The sequence below is a fragment of the Cavia porcellus genome, unplaced genomic scaffold (assembly GCF_034190915.1).
Source record: "Cavia porcellus strain 051 isolate PalLab524CR breed Dunkin Hartley unplaced genomic scaffold, mCavPor4.1 scaffold_6, whole genome shotgun sequence".
Taxonomy (NCBI): domain Eukaryota; kingdom Metazoa; phylum Chordata; class Mammalia; order Rodentia; family Caviidae; genus Cavia; species Cavia porcellus.
The window spans coordinates 36037558-36049615 of NW_026947489.1; the positions used below are offsets into that span (position 1 = coordinate 36037558).

General features: G+C 39.9%; 1 protein-coding gene across 8 annotated transcripts in view; it reads right to left on the minus strand.

Annotated features, from left to right (window-relative positions):
* Positions 1 to 12058, minus strand: part of Fmn1 (formin 1) — a 400542-nt gene that overhangs the window by 258352 nt on the left and 130132 nt on the right. Inside the window, exon 1 of one of the 8 annotated variants that reach the window (XM_063250325.1) lies at positions 92 to 3058. The exons of the other annotated variants lie outside the window; for them this stretch is intronic. Within the exon in view, the coding sequence (XP_063106395.1) occupies positions 92 to 1453 (1362 nt within the window). The 5' untranslated portion in view covers positions 1454 to 3058. Of the gene's footprint in view, positions 1 to 91; positions 3059 to 12058 lie in introns of those variants that run through there. 8 annotated transcript variants of the gene reach the window in all.

The window sequence follows — 12058 nt, forward strand, 5'->3', positions numbered from 1 at the left end:
ATTCCAGGCCACTGAGATTCATTTTAACTGGAAATCTGGAAAATCTTAGCATCTCATTGTACGACAAAATGCAAAACCCAGTACTACATACGGTTTTGGAGTCGGAGGGACCATCTGCTGGCCTTGACTTGGACCGTTCAAACACAGCTCTTAGTGACTCCTTCTCATGTCTCATCTTGCGCTTGAGAGCTTCCAGTTCAGAAGTGTCAGCTGTGGTCCCCTTTTTGGGGGGACGGATGAATAAGGCTTTAAAGGCCTCCAGCGCAGTCTCTGGGGGCTTGGGTTTGACCTCACCACTCTGGCTTTGAGCATCTCCAGAGCCATACTGGCCCTCCTGGTCAGCACTGCAGCCTATCTCTCCGCCCCTGGGTGACTCGGGGTCTGCTGCCTTGGATTCAGCTTTGGGCATGTCAATGCTGAGCAGCTGAGAGAGCTGCTCCAGGAGAGTGGGAGTGGCCTTCGGGTCAGTTGTTCTCTCACTGCTTTTCACTGCCCGTGGCTCTGCCTGCACCAGAGACTTCTGAACAGGCTGGGTCAACTTGAGCAAAGCCAGGTCTCCATCCTTTGGTTTAATTTCAGTGATGGTGGTTTCCTTCACCTCCACTGCCCCCTTCTTCAGCACACGAAGCCCACTGAAAAAAGCTGGAAGCTGGAATGACTTCTCTCCAAGAACTTCTCTTCTAGAAGACATGGGCTCAGTGGCACCAGTACTCAAATTCTGGTGTGTTGCTGTAGGTGGGTCTTGGGACCCTTCGCCTGCATGGCCTGGGATGAAGCTGTGCTCCATCTGAAGGCTACCATCTCCAGGTTCTAGGGCACTAATCCCAGTTGGAGTCCTTTCAGGACCTTCTGCACACAGCTCTGAACCATCCATTTCCCCAGTAGCAATGATTTCCCTAGAGTCTCCTAATTTTTCTTTGGGCTGTTGAGATGACTCAGTCAAAACAACATTGGAAGACTTAGGGTCACTGGTGTGGCCTCCTTCTTCCAGCTCCTGGTCACCATCATCAGAGTCAGTGTCGCTGGTCGTGTGCACAAGGGTCCCACGGACCCAAAAGACATCCTCTTTGCCCATGCTCAAAGCAGTAAGTGCAAGATGCTCTTGACCATGGAGGGAAGTCCCGGCTTCTGCTTCCTGGTGATTTTCCCCCAATTCTGTCTCCCTCCTGGCAGTATCCCCATCATTTTTAAACTCAGGTGGAACTGGACTCTCCTCCTCCTGAAGATCCAAACCATTGCTGAGTTCATCTTGCTGTGTGACATCTAAACTGTGGAAAGCTTTCAGCACAGCATCATCCTCTTCAGGCTTCACAGATTCCAATTTACTTGTAAATCCAAACAGGGATTTCATAGAGAACTTACTCAGGATCGACTGAGCCACTTCAAGTCCAGCTTCTGGTTTTTCTGGCTCCAACACATCACTGCCATTTAGAGAGCTACCAGCCTCCTCCATGCCTCTGCAGTGCCCTTGGTGGAAGTTCTGACTTGAGTTACTTTCCCCACGCTCTCAGTTTATCCACTCCATCTGCTCTTAACTTACAGGACAGGGAACAACAGGAGGAGGGAGGGAGCCAGTCTCTCAGCAGCTCTGAACACACTTGGTCTCTTTCAGGTCACTGTGCCCTCCCTTCCGGTTTGCCCGACGACAGGCAGGGTGTCTAGGGCAACTATGAACCGCCTGTGGAGCTCTGTGCCCAGAGGCAGCACAAGCTGCGCACCTTACTACACACAGCAGGGGAGGCTGCTCTTCTGGGACTTCCGTATTTATTTCCCAGGACAAAAGGCTTTTTGTCGTTGGCCAGTAAGTAATCCCAGCCCGGGACTTCAGGAGGAGCTCCGCCCCAGAGCTTGCGCTTCTCCTGGTTGCATTCAACTTCCTCATTGGTGAGCAAGTTAAGGTTACTGGAAGTGCTGAGCCGGCACTGACAGCCCTCAACCACCCTCAGTCCAGCCCAAGGGATTCAGAAGTGAATCAGCAAAAAATGACTGAATACTGCCTTCTGTGAGTTCTCCTGGACTGTGATCAGACAAGCCAAAGAACTGGCAGTGGCCCACTTCAATAGCCACTTACAAAGCTCTACGCTAAGAAACAAAATTAAAATGAAAAGAAAAGAGATCATCTCAAAATGCCCACAACTTTCAAAGCCGTTAATTTACTGCTCTTAAACTTTTTTTTTTTTTTAATGCTTTCTTCTGTTTCCCTGCAGGTTTCATTTAGAATGCAGATTTTAGCTTCAGGCAACAGAAGGAAAACCAACAGGACTGGTTTCAGGTTACTGCCTTTTTAGCTTGGCTCTGGCAGTTGCAGTATTCAGCAACAGGTACTTAGGCAAGCGTGCCCACCACGCCCAGTGTCCACCAGCCATAAGGTGGTAGAATAAACAGGCCCTGCCTGCGGAAGTGATTACCCTCTGCATTCCTGTGCCAATGTCAGGCTTCTCCCTGTTCAACAGTTATGACTTCCTGAATTCCTTAGGAATCCTAGTGACAGGAGGGCACTGTTCCTCTCTTGTTTCCCAACCAAGTGAACCCTGGCATGACAAGATGCAACACAGGACCAGGTAAAGTAATTCATCAAAGATCCTAAAGGATCCGTATTCCCCTAAAGCACAAAGTACCTGAAAGATGTCTATCAGCCAGGTCTCTATCACAGACCCATTTTGCCTAAAATAAAAATGGAACTATTAAAAGAACTCCAAACATTAGATCAGTATATAATTTCTACCACTCTGATTATATGCTGGGAGCCTGGAAAATTAAGGATAGGGGAAAAATTACACCCCCGCTTCCTGGCTGCCAAGCTACCTTTGGGGATGGCTTCTTGTCACACCCAAAGATCTCAGTGTTTTTAAAATCCAGTCCATTGAGCAGGCATCTTTTGATAAAAAGGGTACTATGCTGAACTGAGAAGTCAAACTGGCTTAATAGTTATGACTATCTTTGAGCAGAGTTCCAGTAAGACTGTAATGAAGTGTTAAACACAAATAGCAATTTCTTCTGCAAAATAAAAGTCACAGCTACCAGCACAATGACAGTCCTGCTGTATTTGCAGTTGGGAATGGCTATAGGTCATACACTGACAAGCCATGTATTCCAGTATTCAGTGCTCACAAATATTAATATGTAGCAATTCTGATTGAAATAATACATTTTTTAGCAATGTATTCCAATGGAACTCTCTCTTACACAAAAGGTACATATCATTATATCCTCTGTGGGAAAAGTAAGAGAGCACCTTCTAAACTCTGAATTGATCTTCTACTTAAACAAATACTATCCTGTTTCACCGTGATACTAGTATATTTGAGGATTATGAACTGAGGTAAACTAAATCAAAAAGCCATTAGAAGCCAGGCATGGAGGCACACGCCGGTAATCCCAGCACTCTAAGAGTCTAAAGTAGGAGGATTAATTGTTGGGCAGATGGCAAGAATCCAGCCTGGGCAACTTAATGACTTACTGAGACACTGTCTCAAAATAAAAAAATAAAAAGGGCTGTGGATTCAGTGTGAAAGCCTGAATGGGAGAAAAAGAACCACTAACACAGAAAAATTCAGTGGTGTCTTTTACAGGAAATGTCCACTGATAAAAAACAGACTTCCGTTTCTTCAAGGCTGTGGAAAGAAGGACTCATCACATCACATCATAAAATCAGTCTTCCTAAAAGCACCCAAACCATCTAATAGTACAGGACTGTGGGGGTAGATACAGTACATACTCAATGTTTTTCTTTTTCAAGTAAGAACTCTTCATTTTTTCCAATATATCTATTGACTGATTCCCCAAACAAATTTCCAGGACCCACAACAGACTTGGGCAAAATTAAGACATAAGCTAGAAGGGGTTGTTGGCCTTTTTATACCATGCCTGGAGCAGAATTACAAACATCCTCTCAATATCCACAAGTGCCAACACAATTTCATGAAAGTGCGACAGTCTTTGTTCCCAGAAAATTATATAATTTTATCACCTCAGTTCTAGGTGGCTATGATGTTTATCAGGCTCATTTTAAAAAGCTAAGACACGAAAAGAAAGTAACTGACCAAAGTTAAAAAAGATAGTCAGTGAGGAACAATATTTAGCAATACCTAACATTGGAGTGTTGACTATGTGTCAAGCTTTGTTTTAGGTATCTACATAAATTAATTTATATGATCCCAATAGCACCTGGCTGAGAATATTTTTTCTCTTTCTTGTTAGGAACCTGGGCCCCAAGAAGATTAAACCATTTCCTTGTGTTTGCAGAGCCAATGAATACCCAAACTTGATTAGAACCAGGCCATCAGGCTCCATAATCCATACTCTTAACCACTCCTCTGAAAGACTAGTCTGCCTGCTGTCATAGGACATAACCCACACAGCTGACTCAAAGTACAGTGGGTTTCAATCCCTTGTTGATCAACACTGAGATGTGAGATGCACTTTCTCCTTCAGTTCAACACAGATTTTTCAGAAAAAAACTATACTGAGAGAGCCCAGTCTTTTCCCCTGCTATAACTAACTTCATGAAAAGGTGTTTAGTGGAGTTGGGGGGAGATCCAGCAAAACTCTTAATAACAACTGGCTTATCTACTGGTCATAGAAGTATGACACAATCCTCCGAACTCCAGTACATTAAGAAGTTTTCCAGCTTACTTTTGCTATGTACCTTCATTTATGAAGAGCAACTTCTATTACAAAAACTCATTTCTCCAGTAAGATAAATGCACAGTAATTATGTTTGAAGTTTAGAGGAGAAAAACATCACAACACTCCAATCCTTCACCTTCATGAAGTATGTAGAAGAAATCCACCAAGAAAGAAGTCACTCTTTGTTCATAGACTGGAGCCAAGTACTTTAAACCCCAGACAGCCTGAATATAAGTAGCTGTTAAATGAAAGCAAACAGTGACTAAGTGAAAGGGAGTAAGGAAGAGTAGCCTGATAATCAGAGACCATTTGGGGCACTGACTTGGGTCAGTGGTTCTCACAACCACAGCAAAAACTTCTGATCAAGCCAGGTATCAAAAAGTGTTTCTAATTATAAATGTTCATATAAGCAACCCGCAGTTTTAATCTAAGTTGATTGGCCTTGAAAAAACCATCCTATTTAAAGCTTTAACATTTTGTGTAGTGGTGATAATCACTTCTCTTGAATAGTATTTATTTCAGTGTCTTATCCAGTGATCATGCTATATAAAACCAGTGGAAGCCAAGATATCTGGGTTTGTTTGTTTGTTTTGTTTTTGTTTTTTGACACCGGGTCGGGTCTCGCCATGTAGCCCAGGTTGGCCTTGAACTTGCTTTTATAGCCCCAGTGGGGGCTCAAACTTACAATGACCCACCTGCATCAGCCTCCCAAGTGTTGAGATTACAGGCAGGCACCACCACATCTGGCTCTAAAATATTGGTTCTTTACTGCCTACTACAATCCAGCTGATTCTCTTTCATTCTAATCTCAAGATCTGTAAACTCTCTAACAGCCAGATGTGTGTAAAAGGTCAAATAAAAATGGTCCACCTTAGGCAAATATGTAAAACCCATGATAAAAACATTCCACAGCTTTTGATTCACATTGTGTTCTTCATTAACTATTTGTTAAAATAATTAGTACCCACTTAGTCTGAACATATTGGCACTATTTATGTGGAGAATTTACTACCAATGAATTCTCCATATTTCTTCCATTTAACCACCCTCTCAGCTGTACCTGTCAGGGTAATAATGACATCAGTCCCACAAGCATATATCTGTCAGATCAGTGTAAAAGAACAACTTACAGCCAAAGGCACATCACCACCTAGAGGCAGACAGCTTAAGTCCACAACTTTCATTATATTAAAGAAATCAGCATTAAAAGTTATTTTAGAAATAATTTTGTCAAAGTTGGACATGACCTTACATGGACTTTTGTGGTCCTATCACATACCATTTACATTAGATACTTCTCTCTAACATCCTCATAAAATGACAGAAAGGCAAGCTAAAATACAGCGAACGAAATTGTATTTCCCTATATTAGGCTTCCCCTTCTCTCATATATTTTAAGTTCCTGAGCTAATTTTAATGATACATTTCAATTTCCCAATCTTTCATATAGCTTCTTCTGATGATTGCTTGACACGAGTTGAAAGTGGAATTGGAATTAAAGAGTACAAGTAAGAAAGAATGTAGAAACTATTTCCATGGGAGAATAAGACTTAGAATAGAAAAGTCAGAAAATATGCTCAAAAATATGGATAAGGCCTGGGGAGAAGAGGAGCTTTCTGTTGTTGCTGTTCAGAAAAAGGTATTTTAACTCACCAAATGAAATATGGTACAAAAGGAGAGAGCTGGAGAAATAAAAAGTCTTCAGAAAACCTCTTGATTGACTATGGCTTTTTATTAAAGGAGTGTAAAATCATGGAAGAAGTTGCATAGAATTGAGGTTTGGGGAGCCTGGACAGGACCTTGTAAGCACTAGGAATCACCTAGCCCCATGTTATTTCAAAGACAAAGACAATGAGGTCCAGAGAAGCTAACCAGTACAAGGCCATACTGCTCCAGTGCAGTACCCAGACATGCAGTGCGGTGCCCTTCCTTCTGCGCACCCCACATCACAGTGCTATACTGAGAGGTCATCCACCTTACTTGAATTGTGCTCTTTGTTTGACATTTTGAAATGTTTTTATTCAATACACAGGAATATCATGAGGTCAAACCTTACAGCAAGCCAGAGACCTCCTTGATCTTCTAGTTCTGCAATACTTCCCCTATCAGTGTGGTGACTCCTCTGCCAATCAATCCACAGCCCCTTTGGGCAGCCTATCAAAAGTCAGCAACTCCTTGTAGTAACTGATTAAAAAGAAAACAGGCCACTCCTGCCTACTGTGAGGAGCAGCTCCAGAGAGTGGGGTCTTTTTCTGTTGAGCAGTCAATGGAAAATACTTCTAAGACTAGCTTCTAAAAATTTCATGGAAATAGGTTGAAAGACAATAACAAAAAAAAGAAGAGAAAGCTGGTCATGTTGTAAAGCTGGAAGAAAGGAAACTGTATATGATCTTTTGACATTCAAGGAATAAGGGCAATGCTCAGAGTTAGAGGTACGGCTCTGGGTCTTAGGCTCACATGATCCTCAGTTCTACAAGAGGCTTAATGCTGTGCAAGTGATGTGGGGTCCCTAGACTTCATCAAATGGGAACCAAATAAGAACAGTACCTACTTCATGGTTGTCATGAGGGTTACCTAGATGAACAGAGTGTTTGACACTCATCAATATCTAGCACATACGACTATATGAGTATAATATGACTTCATAGGAAACTCTCTTATGTTATCTAACATAATTTTTTAACCTTGTCAGTATGAAACAAGCTTTTATTGATGACCTGACAGCCCACACAGAAAGTCTTCCTCTCGACTCTCTCCATCGCTGCACATGCAGACAAATGGTCCAAGTATAATGCTTACCCACACCATAGTGCCATGTGTGCCATGAAAGAAAACTCTTTCCAGGGATCCCTTTACTTTTTCAGGGCCAGTGCTTTCTGCATTGATTTTTGTTTGTTTGTTTTGTTTTTTGGTTTTTGTTTTGTTTTCCATGTATTTCAACTGAAGAAAGAAATTAGTTTAAAGTTTTCTCAGGTTGTCACTGCAAATGGTTATAAAGTTCGTCCTATTTTTATTATGTGCACTGAGCTCCAAAACAGTGTTTTAAATAAACTCATTCATTTCAAGGATAAAAGTAATTCATACATTTGAAATTTATTTCCATTTTTTCTCCACTATTTACTGAACTACGTTGATAATAATTTAAGCGTAATCCCTTTCAACTGTGATTTTCCCACCCACTTTCCCCACTTTGGGGAAGGACTGCTCCCAGACAAAGCCTCTCCTGAGACACAGCACAGACCCTCCAAAGCAGAACACATATCATTTCCTTTCCTTTTTTTTGTTTGTTTGTTGTTTGTTTGTTTTTTGCTTTTTGTTTTGTGTGTGTGTCTGGCAGGTTTTTAGGTCATCTCAGTAGACCTCAAAGGTGCAACTTCATTTAACATGCCCTTACTCTTAAATATGAAAATCATACTTAAGATAGATTTGTATTATTGGTCAGGGTTTCACTGTCAAATATCTCTAAATCTGCCTGCCACCAACTCGTGCCAAAGGTTTCCTGGACATGGGTCCAATGTTGAGAACAAAATAAAATATTAATGCAAAAGGTGCAAAAGAAAGGCCATGACACCTGTGAAGCTGGTCACAGGGCTAGGTGAGGAGCAGATGCTACGATACAGAATTTTCCTGGGACGTGTGAGCTTTTTGAAGTGAAAAGAATATATTGCTGTCTCATGCGGATAATGACAACAGTAAGTATGGAGTCTGTGGGAAAAGCCTTCCACTGTGGCTGAGTAGCTCCTGATTGCAGTTACAGGTGAAGAATCTACTAAATATTTTTTTCTTATTAAGTTTTCTGGTAAAATTTAGATGTACACAATGACCATATTCATCACAAGAAATCTGTACCTGTACACAATATATCCTGAATCCTCTTCTCTTTCCCAATTCCCTCCACTCCTTTCAACCCCTTTTCCTTATTACAAAGCTTTGTTCCTATATTATCCTTCTTTTATCATTTTTTTCTTTTCTCTTCCTTCCTTTCATCTTCCCTCTTCCCTTCCCTAGTTCCACTTTTTTTGAACCATTTCTTCTTGTTTCACAATATCTGCCAATAATCCTCTTCTTCCTAAATAATCCCCTGCCAATAATCCCCTTCTTCCTAAATAGCAAAACCAGACAGGTCTTGGCTACTGATGTAACTAGCTGTCATTTGCTTTCCCTTCCTTAATTTTATTTTTAAATAAAAGTTATTTTGACAATTAATTCAACCTCCAAAGATCCAGGTATCATTTTAAAGTATTATTTTTAAAGGGATCCACTGAAGAATTCAGCAAAGGTGGAGACTCACCTAAAATAAAAGGAAGGTGGAAGGGGAGTGTGCATGAGGGTAAAGGAAAAAGAACCAGAAGTTTTTAAGGATATCACTGTTGTCCCAAACAGGCACTGCGCTATGCTTGTTGCTGGAAAATTCCCATGCCAAACCCAAACAAGGCAAACCGAAAGGAAGCCCCTGTCACACTGAGGAGGTAAGAAGGCAACATTTAATCTTTACACCACGACTATTGCGGGGATAATTCCTCAAAAGCAACAGCGCTGAATTTAGGAAGAGTTTAGTTTACACAGAATTTAGAAGTAGGAGGCACAAAGCAAGAGACTAAATATTACATAATTGGTTGAGTCATATATTGACAGGCAGGCTGGTCTTGAAATAGAGAAATTGTTTAGCATAACATATGAATACACCAAGAACAAGGGGAGAGGGCCCTTTCAGAATGAGCACAGTTAAGGAATTATATAGGAACACATTATATAGGACATCATATAGGAATATTCTGGGGAGGGGCCTTTGAATTAGCCCAGGTTGCCTTAAGATATAGGCAATTACTCTGACTCAGGGCTCATCAGAGGTATGCAGCTGGTACTAGATTTAATGTCAACTGAACTTAGCAGAAACAGCAGAATAGTAACTTGGTCAGAGACTTCTAATTGATTATGAAATATATATAAGTATGTCAGCTCATAAATGTGTTCCTGCATTATAATTGTGCACCAACATGTTATTCATGCAAGTTTTTTTGTAACTTAATGATCCCCTATTAACTCTTCAAGAAAAGTATGATTAACTACATTTTACAGATCAGTTCTGCCCAGGGCAAGTTTCTGCAATAGTGGAAATATTCTATTTCGGTGCAAGTCTAGCCACAAGTGGCCTCCAAGTGCTAACAATTGTGGCCAGTGTGACTAAGGAACTGTGTTTCTAATTTGGCTTATTTTGATTAATTTATATAGCCAACTGTGGATAGTAGCCGCTGTAGTGGGCACTATTAAAAATGTTAATACTGAGGTTTAAAGAAATTAAAGTAAATCCTAAGATTATATAACCAAGGAGTGCCAAAACCAGGATTTATACTGGATCCATCTGTTTCTAAATATTTGTTATTAACATCACAATAAAACAACAGAAATTACAGTATTTTGTAACAATTCTTTTCTATTGGAACATAGGAAGGGAGGCAAAATAAGTGGCCTGGTTACCAGAAACAAATGCTTATTCAAGTTAGAACAAATCTCCAAAAACTAGAATGGTCACAAAGATTATGACTCCTGAATCAGTACAATTCCTTGAATTTAATGCCTACACTCTTGGCCATATTAAGAGGAAAAAAATGTAGAAAGAAATGCCAGTGATGATATTTTTAGAGTTAAAGACAGCATTGAACAAGCAGAAAAGTAGGAAAGAGGTATGACTTTGAAGTGGGTTGCATTTGGGGGCAATGTGAGGTATTACTAATGTTACATTAGCTGCGTTGCTTTACCCAAGGACCTTAACTTCTTTGAGCTAATGTCTACATGTATAAACTGGAAATACAGCTACCACAAAAACTGTTCAAAAATTAAATATGGTACTATCTTTAATGCAGCCTTAGTTGGGCTCAGTGTGGCCCTCTTATTATGCAGCATGATGGTTACAGGAATAGATGGGTGGTGGGTAGGAATCACAATTTCAGTTTAGAGATGCATTCACTCTTGCCTCCACTTGGCACATCACTTTAAACAGAAGTTTAATGAAATAAGAATATATATTTATATCACTACTGTCACTTCAACACTTTAAAAGTATCATAAAATATTCTCAATGAATACTGTAACATTTCCTACAAGGTCACATACTTTCTATAGCTGCAGAGGGGAGTTTATGATGTTCAGAAAAAAGACATTTATATAGTAGCTGCGGTCCTTAATAAAATTTATAAATAATGATACTAATAAACCAGAATGACTTAATTAAAATCTGTAATAACCAAAAGGCAACTGAAAAATAACTCTGCCATAAAAAATGAAATTTCATGTAAATTCAGGCGTATTCTCCAACAGCCTCTATGCAAAGGCGACTGCATTTCATATTCTAAATGGGTAATATCAGACTTAATTTTTATCACAAGTTCCCATCTTCATTCTGTAGGAGAGAAAGGAGAATTCCTTTCTGAAAGACAGACATGCAACCTAAATGATACATACAGAAAAAGATCAAGGTTGAAAAGAAGCTATGTGGGAGGCATAGCACTTTAATTCCAATGAATGCAAATAGAGCTACTATTCATGAGATACAAATGGGATGCTCAAGGAGAAATGGAACTCCTTCAAAAAGATCAAAAAGCAACCATGTGAACTTTAGAGAAACGATTTACTATTTCAGTAGCAATAGTCAAACTCACTGAAGTATAGTTCCCAGACAAATTTCTCCCTTTTTAAAAAATGAAACTCAGTTGTATTCTATGTTCAGTCATGCTTTGAAAGAATACACTTATGAATTCAAATTTTAGGGGCTGGGGATTTAGCTCAGTGGAATAAGTGCCTGCCTTGCAAGCAGGCAGTCGTGAGTTCAATCCCTGGTACCGGTAAAAAGGAAAAAGAAAAAAAAAAAAAGAATTCAAATTTTATATGACTATCCATTTGTCTCATTATAGAACAGACAATGAAGTAAGTACAGTAAGTGTTATTGAGAGCAAAGAAAAGTGAATTCCATAATTCCATTAACCAGTAAGGTGGTTCAGTGATTCAACAAGTTTATTTTTATTTTTGTATTATAAAGAAATCTGAGATGTTACCAGATTTGTCATTACCTTATAGTTTGCAGGGAAAACAGGCAGATGCCAAAGAAGAGTGAAAAATGGCAAGAAAACTGAACTTTGTGGTTGGTAGAAATGATTTTTATTTAAATGTGATAACAATTCATGACACCAACCTCACAAGAGAGAGTGCATGAAACTTCATGTGGATTAGAAGTCAGATAACATTGATCATTTTTCAACTATTTTGTCATGATTTAAAAGGATGAGTTAATTTTAAAAAGTGACCTTTTTCCAAATCCATCAATAATTCATTAATTCTAGTTGTTCTTTTCACCTTGGTAATTTCTTGATTTCATTTACCATCTGTCAAAAGACACATGGTCTCTGTGTCTCTTTTTCACTTTCTTTCACCC